This window comes from Emys orbicularis, chromosome 14 (genome assembly GCF_028017835.1).
Source record: "Emys orbicularis isolate rEmyOrb1 chromosome 14, rEmyOrb1.hap1, whole genome shotgun sequence".
In the NCBI taxonomy this organism is placed as follows: domain Eukaryota; kingdom Metazoa; phylum Chordata; order Testudines; family Emydidae; genus Emys; species Emys orbicularis.
Genome location: NC_088696.1, coordinates 9123847 through 9145634, shown reverse-complemented (window position 1 = coordinate 9145634; position 21788 = coordinate 9123847). Strand labels below are relative to the sequence as shown.

The 21788-nt window shown below is 42.0% G+C and overlaps 1 protein-coding gene across 1 annotated transcript in view; it reads right to left on the bottom strand.

Annotated features, from left to right (window-relative positions):
* Window positions 1-1254: 1254 nt before the first annotated feature.
* Window positions 1255-21788, bottom strand: part of MLYCD (malonyl-CoA decarboxylase) — a 61423-nt gene continuing 40889 nt past the window's right edge. Inside the window, exon 5 of the mRNA XM_065416614.1 lies at window positions 1255-2682. Within this exon, the coding sequence (XP_065272686.1) occupies window positions 2149-2682 (534 nt within the window). The 3' untranslated portion in view covers window positions 1255-2148. The remainder of the gene's footprint in view (window positions 2683-21788) is intronic.

Below are 21788 nucleotides of genomic sequence, written 5' to 3'. Positions count from 1 at the left end.
ACATTTCCACAAATGGAGTTAAGCAGGGATAGGTAATCCACTTTAAATTCACACCCAACCTTATTCCACATTAACCTTCATGTGTACACAAGCCCGCCGTTTACTCTCACCCGTTGAGTTGGTACACAGTGGGGTCTGTCTGCTCTCAGGTATTATTAGAAAAAACCAGTACCCCAGTCCTCACCCCATCAGTGAAGCACCAGTTTTAGAATTAAAGTAATTGTTTTCTTGTCCTGTTGGCAGTTACCTTTACTCTAGGCCACTGACTGACTGTTTGGCCAGTGGTGGGAAAGCAGCTCAGCCTAACAAAGGACAGTATCCAGTGGACACTACCTACACCAGGAGATTCCAGAAGTTTGAGTACTTAATTCCATAAGTGGGAAATGCAGAGGCAAACTGAAGAATTTACTGATCTCTTCTCAAAAACTTTACAGTGTCTTTTTGGCTCATGTGCAATGAGCCAAGTTATTCAGAGGCAGTGAAAAAGCTATCTGTTGGCACGTACTGTATTGCCCTCTGGCATTTTCACAAAAACTACAATTCAAGTTGAGCAAAGAGACTCTTAATTTTCCTTAAAAAAATTGGCAATACAAGATTCCTCCCCCACAAGAAGCTGGTAGTAATTTTTTTTACTGGTATCGGATCAAAACCCATGGGTTTGCCTTAATTTGTTGACATAAGAGATACCTGCTGACTCGATGTGATGGCTTTTGGAACCATTCTTAAAAACATAATGAAAGCAGCATGGCATAGGCTAGTTGCCATTGCTAATGTGAAGACCAGCTGCTATGTAAAAATGACTTTGTTCTGAAGGGAATAGTGTGTAGTGCATCCAGCCTCTCTGCATCATCACATTGAGAACTCTGCCATCAGCTGAAGCCAGGGAACATTTAATCTCTTTAGCAGATATTTAAAACAGGCCACTCAGTAGGTGGGAAGTTTTTTGTTTAGTGAACACAAATAATTCATTTGATTGTCCTTTCTCCTGGAATGAAATGGTAGATCTGGACACTTACGGATCCCTTCACCTTTACTTGCATAGGGAAATAGAAATGTTTGTGTAATTCTCCTAGGAATTTGGTCAGGATTTCAGCATACATTGAAGAAGCCAAGAATTCTGCACTCCAAATCTGCTGATATCTGATCCACTGAAGTCAGTGATCTTATTTCACTGGAGACACTAACATCAAGTGTGACTGTAACCTGAATACAGTACATTTTGAGAGAGATATCATGTAACGTTTATAGGGCAAGACTTATTTTATTTTAATTTATTGCTTTACAGACCAAACCTGGCTTTTTACTATTAAAAAAAGCTTCTTAAAATCCAACTTCTAAAATGTCCAATATAATTTATGGAGATTTCATATATATCCGAAATCTTCATAATTAAGTCCTATAAGCAACAGACTTTCTTCTCTTATTTAGAGCCACTGATTTTACTTATTAAACTGTAAATATGAGCTATAGCAATCTGCAAATACACTGTTGCACATACCTACTGCCTTGAGAAAAAGCCACAGAAATACAAGGTATCTTGTTGCTCGATCAGAGCAATGATTCAGTGTTGGCACTTTGTACTGTACTTTGAAAAAGCAAAAGAATGGCCAAATCAAGAGGTTTTACCAAAAAATGTCAGGAATAAAGAAGACAAAGACCTTCGTGAAGAAATGCTGCAGACTGCTCTTCAGCTTATATATATTTGAGCAAAAAATTGTCTTCGCCCATTGCTTTTATCTAGTTATTTGGGTACAGAGGAGTTCCTCTGTGCTTTTGAAGATGTAACTTAAACAACAATATTGATCCTGAGAACAACAACAGGGGCAGAGAACAGTCCACACAAGTCACCACTGGCTTGTAACCTTAATGAGATGAGTTTACACAGCCTTTAATACACACTTCCAGCTCATTTGAACATAAAGTATGGCAATAATTCAACCATACTGTATCAGGCTTTGAGTATCTGGCAGTACAAGTAAAGAAAGTTATAGTAATTTTGGCAGACAATGTAATTTTGCATCCTGCTGTAACTAAGAACAGAGCTCATTGTTTTATTACAAACATTCCCTTTTCAATAATAGATATCCCAAGATATCCTACCCCTTCATTCAAATGAGGAAGGTTCGATCTTAAAATCTTCTTGTATATTTAAAGTTTGCTATTTTGCTGAAATTGAGACACCAAGGAAAGAACCTGTTCTGAGGCTTTGATGTGCTTTGTCCCAAGGTATCCTGCACTGTTACTGGCTGTGTCCTCTAAGAAATACCGATAATTTACCATCATGCCACATGAAGCAGTGATCCCACGGGGGCTTGTGTCTGCCATCCAATTTATCCGCCACAGCACAGCACCATTCTGAAGGTGAAAGTTTGCTACTGGATTAAGGGCATATCCACGGTGTTTCTCTCCATACAGGTACCAAGCACAGAGTCTCATAAATGGTGAACGCAATGCTTTGACCAATCTTTCCGATCTCATCCATTCGTTGTTAGTTAAGAGCCTCTTTAGCTTTTCAGCAGCAGGGTCACCTGTGATCTCAGAGATTTCTTGGCATTCTGCATCTGTAAATAGTTCATTTCTCCCCTGTTCCTTTGTTTGTGAGGTCAGAAGTCCAATGAGCCACTTGGTGAATCCTGGGATAGGTGACAGACTAGAAAACACTTTGATCTGAGGAAATTCCCCCTGTAGACCAAAAGAAAAAAGAAAAAAAAAATCACAAATCAAGCATGACAATTGCTTTTTTTAAATGAATGGAGAACTCTGACTCAAGGAACAATTGCTAAATATTCTAAAAACTGTTTAGGACAATTTACTGTCAGTAGGGACAAATGGTTCTGAGAAAAGATTATCTTCTTTAGCCAAAAGGATGATTTACTATACAAGCTAATGGTGTGTGCAAATACCATATAAAATCACCTCTGTCAATAACAGATTAGTTTCAAGTAAGTGTTTGCCATTCTGAGAATGTTTTTCCTTTACAGTTGATAATTATAATCTACACAATAAAGCTCAGCTAGGTCTATAGGTATGTGTGTTGTGCCCATCAACATAGCACGGTGTCCATTAACGACCCTCCCCAGAGGAGTAAGGTGAAAGAATTTGGCCATTTTATGACTTTCCTGCATTTTTATTATAATTTTCCCTCTTTTGACGTGAAGAAATGTATGGGTAGTGGGGGAGAGGGGGGAAATGAGGCTTAGGCTAAATTTCTATGATAAACTCAGGAGGCTTCTTCCTATTAGATACCAAAGGCAGTGGGTCTTATTTAGATTTTTAGTCTTGATGTCAGTCGCCCTTTCGGATGAACTGGTGCCACTTACTCAAGGATTTTTCTGAATCCAGCGTTTACTGAAGTGCGAGAAGAGATTATGTACCATTGGAAGCTACTTTTCGTACTATCCATGTGAACTGCAAACACTTTAAGATAAAATTTTATGTTGAGAATAACAGAGTTGATCCCATCAATCAACATTTATAGCATCAGTTGAAGCATCTCTTAGGTGCTAACAGACATATGAACAGAAACCATTCCCTTTGGTAATTATGACAAAATTGCATGCTAGTTTTGAGGTGTGCTGACATCAGGACTAGATGAGGCCACCAAATTCATTGTCATTTGGATTTAACACATCAGGAATTAACTTGGATATCAAGCCTGGTGGGTGAAGAAGGGAGGAAGAAGCCAAATTACAACAACCCAGAGTGCTTTTTAAAATTACTTTTCACACTGAGGGGGAGGAGGTCTCAGACATTTATAGACTTTACAATAACATCTTAATGTCAACATAAAATTGCCTTCACAATACATTTTTCTATTTTGAGTATTTTCTAGATTATCATTAAAAAATCATCTTCATTCAGATGCTATCTTAAACTGACAAGTGCTAATGGGAGTCATGCTGCTAAGGCTCTGCCTAGCAAATTTACCCTGTACATTCTAAAATAGAACAGTGCCCTATCAAGTGTCAGACACAAACATTGGAAGAAGAGCCCTTTTAAACTCCTGGATTTCCAAATTTAAGACCCAATCCCCTGAGCCCCTGTGGATGCCCAAAGAAGTGAAAGAGGCTCTGATGGGATCCAGTCATATAGAACAGCTTTCAGGACCAGAGCCTAAGAAACCTGAAATATGAAACCACACACAACCCCGAAATGTATGTCTACACAATTTAATATTCTTAAAAACAATACAAATTCTGCAAGAATAAAGGAATCAAGTGTTTGGTTAAAATATTATGCTGGTCACCAAGAGACCAAGATCAAAATACAGTTCTATATCCACTGGTCCTGTTAAAAAATAATTAAGCATACTTGATATCCAACATAATATGGGGTCTGATTTTTAAAAATGCAGCCATTCAATTGCCTGTTTGTCAATTACTTTTAAATACATACAATAGTCAGTATATGTGCAAAGAGCTTTCCAGTCAAAATGTATAAGTGGCTATTTGTGCAAGCCAATACCAAAAATGCATGCAAAATGACATGACAGCACCCCCTCAGGGTACTTGGTCTGGCAGGGCAGTCAGTCAGCTGCTCTTGCCTGAGTCCTTATCGGAGTCCCATTCTTGAACTATAAAGTGTGTTAGTCTAAGTCCTATTGGGGTGTTCAGATTTCCCATTATACCTGGCAGGGTTAGCTGGTCCTGGTTTTTGGAGTGCCTAGATACCCCTTGGGGTCTTAAGTCTCTGAGAGATGGATAGGGAAACCCAAGTGTACCCACGCCACTGGGTTCCAGCTCAGGGCCTTTAAACTTGAGAGGCGGTATCAAGACTCAACAACTCATCTAGCTGTGCCCTGAGTTCTTTCCTACCTCCCTTGGTTCCATAGACTTTCCCAGCCTGTAGATCTGGTTGTCCCTTTGCTGGAGTTGTCTCTGGGTGACTTCTCACCAGCTTGGTGGCAGGACCTTCCTTCTCTAGTTTGTTTTCTCCAAGGAAGCTGTCCTGCCCCTTTGCTTCTAAGCTCTTTTATTCTCCCAGCTGCTGTGAAGCTGCTAATCAGCATTGACAGGTGGTTGCTGCATTAACTCCTTTGTCACCAGGCCACCATGGGGTCCATACACCTCATCACATATACACATCTGTACATATTATAAACTGAATTTGAATGTAACTCAAAAATAGATTTCCCCACACCAAACATTTAGAAGCTTGTCTCCTGCTAAAAAAGTCTTAAACAAAACCCACACTTTGGCCTAATGCGACAGATATCCTCTGCCAAACATCGCAATCCAGCAATTGAGGTAGTATATTTATTAGTCAGCGGGAAACAAAGCAAGCTATTCATAATGTTAAAATGTCCTGACCAGTCATTATCTAACATTCTGCAGAAAAGGACCTAGGGGTTACAGTGGATGAGAAGCTGGATATGAGTCAACAGTGTGCCCTTGTTGCCAAGAAGGCTAGCGGCATTTTGGGCTGTATAAGTAGGGGCATTGCCAGCAGACCGAAGGACGTGATCATTCCCCTCTATTTGACATTGGTGAGGCTTCATCGGGAGTACTGTGTCGTTTTGGGCCCCACACTACAAGAAGGATGTAGAAAAATTGTCCAGTGGAGGGTAACAAAAATGATTAGGGGGCTGGAGAACATGACTTATGAGGAGAGACTGAGGGAACTGGGATTGTTTAGTCTGCAGAAGAGAAGAATGAGAGGGGATTTGATAGCTGCTTTCAACTACCTGAAAGGGGGTTCCAAAGAAGATGGATCTAGACCAGGGGTCGGCAATGTTCGGCACGCGGCTCGCCAGGGTAAGCACCCTGGCGGGCCGGGCCAGTTTTATTTACCTGCTGATGCGGCAGGTTCGGCTGATCGCGGTTTCCACTGGCCGCGGTTCGCCGTCCCAGGCCAAAGGGGGCGGCGAGAAGCTGCGGCCAGCACATCGCTCGCCCGCGCCGCTTACCCTGGCGAGCCGCGTGCCGAACGTTGCCGACCCCTGATCTAGACTGTTCTCAGTGGTAGCAGATGACAAAACAAGGAGTAATGGTCTCAAGTTGCAGTGGGGGAGGTTTAGGTTGGATATTAGGAAAAACTTTTTCACTAGCAGGGTGGTGAAGCACTGGAATGGGTTACGTAGGGGTGGTGGTGGAATCTCCTTCCGTAGAGGTTTTTAAGGTCAGGCTTGACAAAGCCCTGGCTGGGATGATTTAGTTGGGGATTGGTCCTGCTTTGACTAGATAGATGTCCTCCTGAGGTCCCTTCCAACCCTGATATTCTATGATTCTATGATCTGTTAGATAAAGATCTTATTAGCGAGAAACACAAATGTTCACTCTGTAAAAGTTGAGAAAAATGTCAAATATTTGTTAGCCAAAGGAAGGAAGTATTTGCCTCCTACTTATGTAATGGTGTTGCACTAGTGCCACCAAACCAATGCCTCAAAAATCATCATATTGGCAGCTCTACGATGAAAAATAAATCAGAGATACCAATACAATCCTGCAGATAAACATTTAGTGTATTCTAGAAATTTAACCAAGTTACAGAAATATAGAAAACAATAGAAAACCTGTATACTACTGAACATTGAACAACATTTTTCTTGTAGCTATGGCAACCAGTTTAAAAACGCTGGTGAAAAATATAAGTCTACTGTACAATTTACTAAAATACATGACTTACATTGTTTACTAATTGCTACAGTAAAGACTCGTACGATAAACTGATCTCCCATGACTGACAGTCCTAGAATCATCTCTCTCTTCCTATCAAATCCCAATTCAATTTAAAGCAAAAATGAGATTGCCAAAGAACTCAAGTTACATAGACAATACAATACAGCACTGGCAGAATGAAAGCTGTGGAGCACTGAGCTGCATCACTATGTACACACAATTTTAATTTAGATATGGTATAAATCAGGGGTCGGCAACGTTTGGCACGCGGCTCGACAGGGTAAGCACCCTAGCGGGCCGGCCCAGTTTATTTACCTGCTGACGTGGCAGGTTCAGCCGATCGCGGTCCCCACTGGCCGCGGTTCACCGTCCCGGGCCAATGGGGGCGGCGGGAAGCCGCGGCCAGCACATCCCTCACCCGCGCCGCTTCCCGCCGCCCCCATTGGCCCGGGACGGCGAACCGCGGCCAGTGGGGGCCACGATCGGTCGTACCTGCCGCGTCAGCAGGTAAATAAACTGGCCCGGCCCGCTAGGGTGCTTACCCTGTCGAGCTGCGTGCCAAACATTGCCGACCCCTGGTATAAATTATAGCTTGGACTGTCAAAGGGGCCCAAAAGGAATGAAAATCAATGGAAAATGGGAGCCTAAATTCCTTTGAAAAATCCTTCCCATATTCTCTAGGTGCCTGGGAGCTAGCAAACTGTTTCACAGATTCTAAGAACTTGAAAACACGAGGGCTCTGAAGAATCTCAACAAAAGCAGAAGGGACAGTGAGCAGTGATCAAGTTACAGAAACCAGTGACCCTTCAGGATAAAGTCTAGGGACACATCTCTGGTTAAGGGTACAAAAAGAACGTCAGATAAAAACATAAAACATAAGAATGGCCGTACCGGGTCAGACCAAAGGTCCATCTAGCCCAGTATCCTGTCTACCGGGACAGTGGCCAATACCAGGTGCCCCAGAGGGAGTGGACCAACAGGCAATGATCAAGTGATCTCTCTCCTGACATCCATCTCCACCCTCTGACAAACAGAGGCTAGGGACACCATTCCTTACCCATCCTGGCTAATAGCCATTAATGGACTTAACCACCATGAATTTATCCAGTTCTCTTTTAAACGCTGTTATAGTCCTAGCCTTCACAACCTCCTCAAGTAAGGAGTTCCACAAGTTGACTGTGCGCTGCGTGAAGAAGAACTTCCTTGTATTTGTTTTAAACCTGCTGCCTATTAATTTCATTTGGTGACCCCTAGTTCTTGTATTACACTGCTCTACAGCCAAAATGCTTCTAAAATAAATGTAGTCAAACTTTACTAATTCTGGATCACTGAGAACGAAAATGATGCTTAAAATTGTTGATTGGCTCTAGTTTTCAAGATATGCTATTGGGTCAGTATATACGACCCTTGACTTGGGAATGGCGGAGGATAAGTGAGTTATAAAGGGAAGGGATCTCAATTTAAACCAGAAATGACTAAAATACATCTTTGACTGGATCTATGAATAAATCTATGACTGGGTTGGACAGTACTTGCTTTTTAGGCAAAACAATGAATGATGCAATCTGAAGCTGGTATTGCGTCATACATGATATGAATTGCATCATGTTATTCCTAGAAGTCATGGATGATGCAATCATAACGAAGCTTACATCACTCTGCTGAACAAATTGCCCTATATCAGCTCTAGAAATCATACAGTGTCATGCTCTCTTATTTGTCAGTGTTTGATTTTGCAAAGGGACACATTTCTGTTTAGCCAAAGTGAGCAGAGATGCCTCGTACTTGTGTGAACAGTGCAGATAACTTCTGCTATGTTTGTGGTGAAGTGACTTTTGCATCACAAAAGCGCAGTATAACCACTATGGTTAAGAGAGCCTATCACCTTTATTTTGGCTGCAAAATTGGAGATCAGGACAAGAGGTGGGCCCCACACATATGCTGCAACACTTGTGCAACAAATCTTCGCCAGTGGTTGAACAGGAAAAGGAAATCTATGCCTTTTGCAGTGCCAATGATTTGGAGAGAGCCAACAGATCATACCAGCAATTGTTACTTCTGCATGGTGCCTCCAGTTGGGAAAGGTGTGTCAAAGAAGAAAATGTGGACTGTGCATTATCCAAACATTCCATCAGCTATACGCCCAGTACCCCACGGAGAAGGACTGCCGGTTCCTGATGCACCAGAATCATTCTCACTTGAGTCAGACGAGGAAGAGGATGAAACTTCTGGTCCTGAACCATCAATGTCACAGGACCCACATTTTCTCCCATCCTCCTCCTCTGAACCACACCTCATAACACAAGGTGAACTGAATGACCTTGTCAGGGATTTGGAACTACCCAAGAGTAAGGCAGAGCTGTTGGGCTCCAGACTACAGCAGTGGAATCTCCTGGCAGGTGATGTTAGGGTTTCCATGTTCCGTGACCGTCAAAAGGATCTTGTCCCATTCTTCTTCATGGAAGGTGAGCTTGTAGCCTGCAACAACATCGATGGTGTGATGGCAGCCCTCAACATCGTTCACGATCCAGATGAGTGGAGACTGTTCATTGATTCATCGAAGACGAGTCTTAAAGCTGTTTTACTGCATAATGGCAATGTTTTGCCATCAATTCCAGTTGATCATGCAGTCCATATGAAGGAAACCTATGACAACATGAAACAACTTTTGAGGTGCATAAACTATGACCAACATCAGTGGCAGCTTTGTGGCGATTTGAAGGTTGTTGCTCTCTTGCTTGGTCTGCAGACTGGATACACAAAGTACTGCTGTTTTCTCTGCGAATGGGATAGTCGTGCAAGAGATTCCCACTACATCAAGAAAGATTGGCCACTCCGACAGTCATTGGAGCCTGGGAGGAAAAGTGTTCAGCATCCACCACTTGTTGAATCAAGGAAGATTTTGTTACCACCCTTACACATCAAGCTGGGTCTGATGAAGAACTTTGTCAAGGCCATTGACAAAACACAAGCAGCTTTCAAGTACCTCCGTGGAAAATTTCCAAGGTTAAGTGAAGCTAAGATAAAGGAAGGTGTCTTTGTTGGTCCTCAGATTCGTGAACTTCTTCGAGATGATGCATTTGACCATGCACTGCGTGGCAAGGAAAAGACGGCATGGAAAGCCTTCCAGTTAGTGGCAATAAATTTTCTCGGAAACAACAAGGCAGACAACTACAGGTTGTTGGTGGAAAACCTCCTCTAGGCATACAAAAGCCTTGGTTGCAACATGTCACTAAAGATACATTTTTTGCACTCTCATCTAGATTTTTTTCCACCGCACTGCGGAGCAGTGAGCGACGAGCACGGCGAACGATTTCACCAGGACATTGCAACAATGGAGAAACGCTATCAGGACAAATGGAGCCCATCAATGCTTGCAGACTATTGCTGGACAGTGACAAGAGATGCTCCATTGAATGAATACAAGAGACAAGCCAAGAAGCGCCGAGTAGACACTGAATAGGACTAAACTATGTACAGAATAGTTTTTTGCCTTTTGTTTCATACTAAATTTTATTTATATAACCCTTTTGCTGATTTTTAAAGTGTTACATAAACAGGACAGGTGAAATATTATCATGTAAAGCAACCATAAACACATGAAAAGACCTAGGTTTACAATTTATGATTAAAACTCTACTATCTACACAATATACATAGACATAAAATGTAAAAACTTAAATATCTTAGAAACAGTAGCCAGTTGTTTTAATTGTCATATTTGAATTCAGCACATCAAAATACATAATAAATAGCACATTTTATCTCTGAAGCAGACGACTTCTCAAAAATTGTAGACCAGTGTTATGGGAATAAGTAAATAACTTTTCCTTATCCACTTTCTCCACAGCACTCATGATTTTATATACTTCTATCATATCCCCCCTTAGTCTCCTCTTTTCCAAGCTGAAGAGTCCTAGCCTCTCTAATCTCTCCTCATATGGGACCCGTTCCAAACCCCTAATCATTTTAGTTGCCCTTTTCTGAACCTTTTCTAGTGCCAGTATATCTTTTTTTAGATGAGGAGACCACATCTGTACGCAGTATTCGAGATGTGGGCGTACCATCGATTTATATAAGGGCAATAATATATTCTCAGTCTTATTCTCTATCCCCTTTTTAATGATCCCTAACATCCTGTTTGCTTTTTTGACTGCCTCTGCACACTGCGTGGACATCTTCAGAGATTTAAAAAAAGATTTTTTTAAAAAAATCACAGAAGTTTGTAGGCAGTAAGCCTCAACTTTATATATATAAAGTTTTTAATTGGGAAATTAATTATCTGGCAATTTCCCTATCAAACTCAGAAAAACAAGTCCCCTCTCCAAAGATTTCCAAGAAGCAGCAGCAGTATCTTCTGTGAAGACTATTTAAGCTAAAAAGACCCTTTAAGAATCTTGTAAGTTTTAAAAAGGCAATTTTGAGAAATTGAAGACTTTTTATATAAGAGTATTTGTACTTATTTGAAACAGAATTTCAACTCCTATTAAACCCTAATAAAACTACAGGAATATCTCAGAAAATGGGCTAAATACGCAAGTTAAAACTCTAACCTAAAATGTTCAGACAGCTCCCTCCACAAGAACAAAAGATAGTTATTACAGATTGTACATTCATGTTCTAAAGATGCTACCAGAACCACCTCATGAATGTCTTCAGTCACGGAACAGGTGACAGCAGTGAATATTCAATTTGAAGAATGCCCTAAAAGAGATGGGTCTTGAACCTCTAGTCAAACTATGAAAGAAGAGTACATTTTTCTGAATTAAGCAAGCAGCATGAATCTTGCTCCCCTCTGTCAACTTCAATGGCAAACCTGTCACACTCATCTCCTCTCATCCTGTTCATCTCATCTCTTTAGAGCACGCAAACAGCAGCAAGATGACAAAGAACAAAGAAGACCCCACACAACATTAGGAAGGAACAACCCTCCAGTACAGCACTGCTTCTGGAACACAATGACATCACCATGATTTCACATCAAGGGTGAAAGATTGCAAATGCACGAGATCAGGGGTCTCAAACTCCCGGCCCGCGGCAACAAAAATGATTAGGGATCTGGAGCACATGACTTATGAGGACAGGCTGAGGGAACTGGGATTGTTTAGTCTCCAGAAGAGAAGAATGAGGGGGGATTTGATAGCTGCTTTCAACTACCTGAAGGGGGGTTCCAAAGAGGATGGAGCTCGGCTGTTCTCAGTGGTGGTAGATGACAGAACAAGGAGCAATGGTCTCAAGTTGCAGTGGGGGAGGTCTAGGTTGGATATTAGGAAACACTATTTCACTAGGAGGGTGGTGAAGCACTGGAATGCGTTACCTAGGGAGGTGGTGGAATCTCCTTCCTTGGAGGTTTTTAAGGCCCGGCTTGACAAAGCCCTGGCTGGGATGATTTAGTTGGGAAGTGGTCCTGCTTTGAGCAGGGGGTTGGACTAGATGACCTCCTGAGGTCCCTTCCAACCCTGATATTCTATGATTCTATGATCTGCGGCCTGCGAGCCTCCCCAATGTGGCACATGGGGCTCCAGCAGTTTTGGGGCCAGGTCTCTCTCTTGGCCCCATCTGTCCCCCCGGGTGCTCCCCCCTCAGGGTCCCTGGCAGCGCAGCGGAGCTGAGCAGCGTCTGCCTGCTCGCTCCAGTGGCTGACGGCCCCTCCCTGCAGCCCAGGGGTGGGGCAGGGCGGGGCTGTGCTGATCTACCTTCCCAGGGGACTCCCTAAGGAGAGAGGGCCATTGGGTTGTGACAGCACCCCCTCCCCACACTCCCCCTCCCACCCCCAAACTCCCTCCCAGAGCCTGCACCCCATCCCCACACCCCCAACCCCCAAATTCGCTCCCAGAGCCTGCACCCCAGACCCCCTCCCCCACCCAAACTCCTTCCCAGAGCCCAACCTCTCACCCCTTCTGCACCCAAACTCCCTCCCAGAGCCTGCACCCTAATCCCCTATCCCAGACCTCCTCCCCCACCCAAACTCCGTTCCAGAGCCTTAGGCAGGTGGGGGGGGGAGAGTTTTGGGGGGGCAGATTCTGGGTGGCATGAGTGACATTGGCCCGCTGGGAGGATTTGAGGACTGGCCCTGGCCCTAAGGTAAATTAAGTTTGAGATCCCTGCACTAGATTTAATTTTTTCTTGTCATGATTTTAAATGGGATATTGAAAAGCTATTCTACTTTATGATAGTAATGGCTTCTCCTGTTAAACACCAAAATGGTTTAGACTATATATTTCCATAGGGGAGACATATGCTAACCTGGATAAACCAAAAGAAGCAGTGGATTTAATTTGAATATTAGAATTCTTAATATGCCTGTCTCAAGAGAGCTCCTTGAATAACTTCTAATTTAAATACCTTCTTTGCTTTCACAAGACTTCATTAAGATCACTCTCTTTATGTTATCTTTAATAAAACAAAAAAGCACTCACCTACCCATAAACAAAAATTCATTTGCCCATCTATAAAACACAACTCACTATTAGTGTTGAAAATATACTTTGGTCTTAACTTATCTAGATAAGAGTGCCCATCAGGGACAAGCCCACTCTCAAAGGTGCAATCTCGGTTAAAAATTTGCCATAGAGAAACATATAAAGAAGATTGTAGCTGCAGTAACCGCTGTACATTATTTGTTTTTTGTTCTGTTTTTAATTTTTTCCCTTTCTTTAATACAGTCAAATAATAATAGTGATTATTTTTAATCGTGGTGTTCCCTAAACCATGGCAAACAACCCCAGGTGACTAAGATAATGGGAGTCACATCCCAGAATGGATATTAAGAGAAGCAATTTGATTTGGCCTACCATTTCTTGTTTATTGAGACTACAGATTTTAGTAATTTGCGGGATAAAATTAGTTGGTGCTCAATATCTTAACACCACTTCTTATCCTACAAGTTAATAAGCATGAAAAATTAAATTGCAAGTTGGGTAAAGGAATTAAAAAGAAGCTATACATGTAGCCTAAAGACAAGTGTCTACCACATTAGCATTAATGAAAAAGTAGCATTAAAGAAAGTAACATTCAGATCAATTATTTAAAACATTTACACAAGTGATATCCACTAAGAATAACCAGTTATTGATTTATGAAAAGATAACATTTTACAGAAAATTCTTCAGGTAATATTTACCTTGCAAATAAGCACTGAACTTTAGAGAGAGAGAGAAAACTCATGGAAGAATCTAGGCCGGGGTGAGCAAACTACGGCCTGGGGGCCACATCTGGCCCTCCAGGCATTTTAATCCAGCCCTCGAGCTCCCGCAAGCCCCACTCTGTGAGGCTCCCGGAAGCAGTGGCATGTCCCTCCTCTGGCTCCTATGCGTAGGGGCAGCCAGGAGGCTCCACATGCTGCCCACACCCCAAGCAATGCCCTCGCAGCTCCCACTGGCATGGAACTGCAGCCAATGGGAGCTGCAGGGGCAGTGCCTGCGGACACCTTTCCCCCAGTTACGGCTCCTATCCAAGGAGCTGCAAGGGAGTGGTGTGGAGCTACTAATCCAGCTGCGTGTCAACATGGAATTGTTAGATGAACATATCTGCCAGGTTTAGGGCATCTTTGTGCCAGCAAGCAGCACAAGACCACAGTGCAACAGAGAATTGAGTTCAATGTCTTGAAAACGTTTAACAAGTTGGGGGGCGGGGAGGAAATCAACTCTTAGTCTTATACTATTATTTGCATTAAGATGACACATATAAGAAAAATCTGTTTACATATAGTAGTATGGGCGGGAGGGGGCGGGAAATAGGAATTTTCTGCATCTGCATGCCCGCTACACTGGTTGAAAATTGCAATACAAGTTTCCACCCACCCTGCAGCTCTGTGACGGAGATCTGTTTAATCTGATGATTAATGACTAGGCACCTCAGCTGTGCAGTGTAAACAGCAATGTCTTCTATAAAAGTGATTTTAGAAAAGTGGGTAACATTAAAGCCTTTATCAGCAAACCTGGACAGAAAGGGGCAAGGTATGTCTAGTGTGGAATTTTTAGATAAATTACAAACATTCTCATTCTGTGGGTTCAAATCACACACTTTAATATTAAAGAAAAAAATATAAGAATGCCACATACATCACCACATAACAGGACCAAATTCTGCAGCTGCCACCCCTAAATTCCATGACATTGTTACATTATTTTACCGTAATGAAATATCTTTCGTTTCCATCCTTATGCTCCCATGTCTCACAGCTGAAAATCATTTTTGTCAAATTAGTTGATCATTTCCAGGGACAGTTTATTTCACTATGCCAGGGGTCGGCAACGTTTGGCACGCGGATCGCCAGGGTAAGCACCCTAGCGGGCCGGGCCAGTTTATTTACCTGCTGACGCGGCAGGTTGGGCCGATCGCGGCCCCCCCCTCGCCACGGTTCGCCGTCCCGGGCCAATGGGGGTGGCGGGAAGCGGCGCGGGATGTGCTGGCCATGGCTTCCCGCCGCCCCCATTGGCCCGGGATGGCGAACCGTGGACAGTGGGGGCCGCAATCGGCCGAACCTGCCGCATCAGCAGGTAAATAAACTGGCCCGGCCCGCTAGGGTGCTTACCCTGGCGAGCCGCGTGCCAAACGTTGCCGACCCCTGCACTATGCCCTCTGGACAGCCTACATCCACACTCTCCTGGCCTCTGTTCCCAAAATATTCTCTAGTTACCCCCAGCTCAGATCTTTCTTCCCTCCTGTGTACCAGGGAAGAAAGAAACTTCTAGCCAGCTTCTGTGGCTCATCTCACCAGCTCCCCCTGGTCTGCAGCTCCATTGAACAGTGCAGGGAATATGCAGTGTAATTCAATTAACCCCTCCTTGTGAGGAAAGCCGGAGAGCAAGAAGTAGCTGCAATCAAGAAGGAAAAACAATGTAAAAAACCCCAAAACAACACCTGGGCACTTGGCTGATACAAAATGGTAAATTCCATAGCAAGAATATGATATCTTCCATTATTGTTTGAAGTGTTGTTGTAGCCATGTTGGTCCCAGGAATAGTAATGGCAGCCTGTAGTTTATAGCGACAAGCTCTCTTTTGAGACCAGCATTCTCATGGAGAATGTTAAGTGTAATGAGCTCTGCAAGATTCCAGTGTGATGGTCCTCCTTGCTGGTTTCTCAATTATATATTGACTGACTCAAAGATCCTCTTTGGCCAACCACGAGTGATTAAAAAACAAAAAAATAAATAATAATGTTCTTAAGAATTTGAGGAGGTTTGCTTGTAGCAAAGTTTGCCTGAGTAGGGTGGTGGTGCTAGAGATAGTACAACTGCCACCACCAAGTGCTGAAAAATACCAGCAGAGCTCTTTGAAGAAACCATTTTCCCCTATAATGTGACTTCCCATATAAACAAAAACAGAGCTCCATCCAGACAGGGACTCAAGGAGGGCTGAAAGTGCCTCCAGTGTTTCGGATTCTTTTATGCAAGGCTTGTCTACTATGTTGGGCCTACAGCTTTGGGAATAAGGAGGGGTTGCTGCAAGCTGTAATGCACAGATCCCCCTTAGGTTGGAAGGAAAATAGGCAACATAACAAAATCTGCCCACTGAATCAAGGGAAAAGACTTTGTCAAAAGGTAAATTAGCAAAGTTTTGAGGTCTACTTTGCTATGCAAATTAGTAGAGCAGGAGATTTGGAGGCCACCTTTCAGTGTTGTTAGGAAGCAGAAGAATACAGGGCTTTATGAAAGACAAATGCCAAGCCCTTCCCTTCCCCACATTGACAGGTCTGGCTCCTACCTCCTAGCTTGCAGAAGAAAGAAAACACACTGCCCAAAATGGCAAAACTGAACATGAAGAACATTTCCTCTTGCTATTTATGTATTAACTCTGATGTCTGTATCATAGCTCCCTGATAACTATTAACATTTACTGAAGTATAATATACTAGTGGCTTTCTTGGGCTGTGGGATTATACTTTGTTTACCACTGACTTTTAGAAGTAGTTCAACTGTTGACCCTAAACCAAAATATTTGCAAAAGAAGTTACTGGTGAAATCCATTATGGGAAGGGAAAAAAATAATAAAAGAGAGCAAATCGTGTTTTTTTTAAGATGGATTAAAAACTGGGGAGCTGGTCCAATCTTTGCAGCTATAGTACTATCACACACCTGATGAATGTTTGAGTTTAGGAGCTTACCTTAGGTGGCCACTTCTTGCAGAAAAAATAAATAAATGTAGTAAAGCGTACTCATTTATGTTGTTGCTAAATTGATGTGCTAGTTTCTTGGGCTACTAATGGATCCATTCATGTTTATTTTCTTGTCAGAAACACTCACACCACCAAGAAGCTGCTGGTGGTGTTGTTTTTGTGTGTTTGTTTTTTGCAGAAGGTTGCAGATCCCATCCTATTACTCCTGACTCATCTGAAACTGCTGCATTCCAAACTAGCTGAACAATGAAAGCAACAGTCCAAGGTCACATTTTTCACCAATGAAAGCTAAGACTGTGTAGGAAAATAAGTTCTTACCAGGTCACCTTGAACAAATTAAGGTAGTAATTAACAACCCAACCACAAAGTCAAAATCTGCTCCCAATTGTTATGTATTTTAGAAACTGTTAACCTGGGCATTCTGTCTAGTCTCAGTTTGCAGGTATAATAATATGCCACTGGCTATCAGCTTTTTACCAGTTCTCTCAAATGCAGACCTCACCGTGGTCACTATCTATTATCTATGTCTTTGTCACCTGCAGACGGAATTACAATGCATATTCTGTGAATATTTGAAAACTTCAGCTAGAGAGAAGTGCATCTGTCCCATATGCTTACCTATCTAGACATTTTTCACCAGTGCTCTGTAAATTACATTGGCTTTCATTTCTAGGTGCAACACAAGTTTTAACTTAAGCCCTACGTGGTTTGTATCACTTGTTCCCAAAGACTGTTCACCCTTTGTTATACCTGCAAGCTGAGACTAGACAAAATGCTCAAGTTAACAGTTCCTAGATTTGTACATCAGGAAACTGGTGCTAGAGTATTGTCAATAGAGAGGCTGTTGGAAAACTGTGTAATGAATTGTGCTAGTCATACATATAACCCAACCCGTTAATATATTAAACAATGTTAGATAAATGATTATCTATATTATAGGAAGATATAAAGGACTTTTTTTGTTCTTGTACATGTCCCTGCTGATGCAGAATTTTAAAATTTAGCTTAAAAATTATTGTGTAAACCATGACAACTGGTTTGTGTGTCTTACTCTGTAAAACCCTGGTCTATATAAATAGCAGGTGAAACCATCACAAGAGAATTGTTAACTTCAGGTTCCCCCACAAAACAAGTTAACATGCAAAAACCCAAGGCCACAAAAACAGACCAGTAAGATCAAAAACAATTTGAAGGTACCAGTGGGGTTGACAGCAAAGAATAAATCACAGAAGTGAATTTTAGCAAGGTAAGCAAAAATATATTAGTTTAGGTTAATTATTGTGATTTATGCATACAAATGTTTAGTTGGGCTTTAGAATGGATAGGTATGAGGCAAAGTTATGGAACAGGGTATAAAAGATAATGATTGAAAACAAGCATGGAGAAGACACCGGGGAAGAACACAGCAGACACCAGAGATTTGAAAAAAGTTACCCTGTCCCCAGGAAAGGTAACTTCTCTTGCCTTATCTGTTTTTGAATGTATATGTAATTCATAGGTGCTAACAGCATTGTCTTAAAATGTACAAAATAAAGGCTACTAGAAACGGCTTAAAGCTAAAGGGGAGTGGATCTCATTTGCCTTCCAACAAGCCCTGATTCTGGAATTAGTTTGCCTCCTTAGCTCAGGGTCCAAATCTGTGGATCTTCAGGACACACCCTTGCAGGATCCCAGAGCTTGGGCTCCAGCCTGAACCCAAACACAGCAATTTTTCAACCATAGCCCTGTAAGCCTGACTCAGCTGACGTGGACCAGTGTTTTTAATCTCTGCATAGACATATCTTGAAAGCCTATTTGTCTAGAGTGAGTTTGACTGGGTAGGAAGTATTTTAGTGGACACTGTCTTAATTTATATTTTACGACTATTCTAATTTATATGTGAATCTAGTACATTGAGTTAGGTTCATTCTATGAACTGAGATAAATATTGAGACTGGAATGTTTAGTGCAGCATACTTTCTCCCATGAGTCACTTTATGCATGGAAGAAACCAATCTCTAAAGCCACTGTTCTGATCTCCTATAAATACACCTCTACCCCGATATAACACTGTCCTCGGGAGCCAAAAAAAATCTTACCGCATTATAGGTGAAACCGCATTATATCGAACTTGCTTTGATCCACCGGAGTGTGCAGCCCCGCCCCCCCGGAGCACTGCTTTACCGCATTATATCCGAATTCGTGTTATATCGGGTCGCGTAATATCAGGGTAGAGGCGTACCTCAAAAACCATTTCTATCTTGATGCCTATGGTAAAATGCCATCTGATAATGGCTAGTAAGGACAACTAATATTTAAAGATCATTCAAACTGTTAATTGCTCAGTTTGGAACATGTGTTCACACAGGCTATCACTGTTAGTCTTGCCATCAACTTCATAATCTCCTCCATTTGTTTTAAATTAGACTAATTCTTTTGGGCAGGGGATGTGTCTTGCTATGTGATTACACAGTGCTTAGCGGGGGGTGGGGGGGACGACTGGGGCCTCTTGGGCTGCAATAATACAAACAATAGTAATGAAAATCCATATTTAGAAAAACATCCTTATGAGGGCATATACTTTAAAAAGTGTGGCTTGGTCTACACTAACCCCCCAAATCGAACTAAGGTACGCAACTTCAGCTACGTGAATAACGTAGCTGAAGTTCGAAGTACCTTAGTTCGATCTTACCTCGGTCCAGACGCGGCAGGCAGGCTCCCCCGTCGACTCCGCGGTACTCCTCTCGCCGAGCAGGAGTACCGCAGTCGACAGCGAGCACTTCCGGGTTCGACTTATCGCGTCCAGACAAGACGCGATAAGTCGAACCCAGAAGTTCGATTGCCAGCTGCCGAACTAGCGGCTGGGTATAGACGTACCCTGTGTGTGCAGTTGTTTGCACCTGCAAACTGGATAGAGACCTGGTCCTATATGTCTTCACACGTTAGAATACAAAGCCATGTCTATATTAGGAATGTTTTCCAGTATAGCTATAGCAATATACTATACTGCCAAAGTGTTCCTATTGTGGAAACAACTTTACCAGCAAAACTGTGCTTTTGCTGATATAGCTTAATCCAGCCATTTTACATCCCTGAATGAAATAAGCTATACCAGTAAAAGTGCAGTTTTGAGGATATAAATGTGTCTATACTAGGGGCTTTTGCTGACACAGCGGTCAGTCAGATATCACACCTCTTCATACCCCTTACTGCTATAGCTGTGCCAACAGAAGTTTGTAATGTAGACATGGTCTTTGTCAACCTCTAATCAAGGAGATTAGGAGGAAGTTTACACCATATGGGCAGGTCATTACCTAATTGCCCACTTTGAGGGTTACTTTGCAACTTCCTCTAAAGTGTCTGGTACCAGCCACTGTTGGAGACAGGATACTGGACTACACAGACCACTAGCAATTCCCATATTCCTATAAATTTTCCAAAGTCCTTCTAAATAAACAACTAAATGCAAAGAGTGGTTATAAACATATTCCTAACTCAGTGGCTGTGTCTTTTCTGATTTAATGAGATCACTTCATGACAGAATGTTTTGCAGCTTCCCTTATGAAAAATGACAGCAGAGGTTCCATTTTTGAAGTTATACTGGCATTTACAAGTAGATGTGTCACAGTGGGTTAAGTTAAGGCAAAGTCAGAAAAAAAAAAAAAAGAAGAGTTTTAATGGAGAATGAAAAAAAGTTTTAAAAAATTGCAATGCCTTGGGAAACCATGAATTGAATAACCTTCTGCTGCTCAAGCAGATGTCCACAAAGGTTAAGTCAAAACATGTGAAGGGTTACAGAAATGTATGAAACATTAAGTGTTTAAACTGTAAGGGAAAAAATAGAATATTGCTAAAAAGTTTACTTAGTTCTTTCATAATATTCCCTCTTCCCCCAAATATTTTACTGGCAGCAAAATTAAAAGACTTTTTCACCATTCCTAAACTGTATCTTTTAGCACATAGTGGTCTTTGTGTTTATTATATAACAGGCTTTCCTCCTTCACACATTGCTCCCAAATCTACCTATTTTTCACATAAATAACTTGGCTTACACTGATGGCATGCAGTATCTTACACCAACAAAATTCTTGCTGTGCTACACATCTTAAGATGCTGCCACCAATTCACAGCTGACTCAGCACTGCAATTATATTGTTGGCCCCTTTGAAGTGGATAGAACTGTGCTCCAAACAAATGTCTGCACTGAACTCAGGCAGCCTTGGAAAGTCCTTCACTTTTAGCTGACCCAAAATACAGAGCAAACAAATGCAATGAAGGAGTATTATCAGAAAGCTGAGCCCTTCTGCCAAAATTAGGCTGCCAATAATATGGATGATTAGATGTTCCTCTTTTGCCCTGGCTGCCACAGCTCTGCAGAAGAGGTTCCATAAGACAAGTGCTTTGAGGCTGTAATGCACTGGATTCCTCACATCTGGTGCATGTAGCTCAGTTTGGGGAGAGGAGGGGAATAAATGATGAGGTCGTGGACAAGGTAAACCTTAAACACACGTATCCAAGTTCAACAAAGAATCACTGAGTAGTATCACTTAGACAACATAACGATGAAGACAGTATAAGAACTTAGAGGGAAAGAGGAAGAAAGGGCTCTTCCCCTTCACATTGTCAAAGTCAATTGGCTGAAGTCACCTGACCCTGGTTCAGTCAGAGACTGAAATTACTGACAGGGTAATCATGTAATGAAAAACAGTTAGTTTGATTAATAGGATTGTGTACAGCTTTTAAAAGATGTAAAATATATAATGGTGGTACGGAACAGAGCCTGTCTAGTCTTGCAGAATTTGAGACAGGAAGTTCTCCACATGGAAAAAAATCAGTTTCTCCCACAAATAAAATAAATAAATACCCGGTAATCCCATTTAACAATCTAAGAATCTTTGTCCAAAATCTAACCCATTTCCAGGTGGCTGTACAAAGATAGTAAACAATGCTAAATTTGGTACTTCAGAGTTCCAAGAAATAACATTGTCTCATTAAAAAAGTCATGTTAAACTAAGGAGACTTTGCTACTTATTTTGTGTCAACACAACCGCCTGTAATCACCACTGAAAA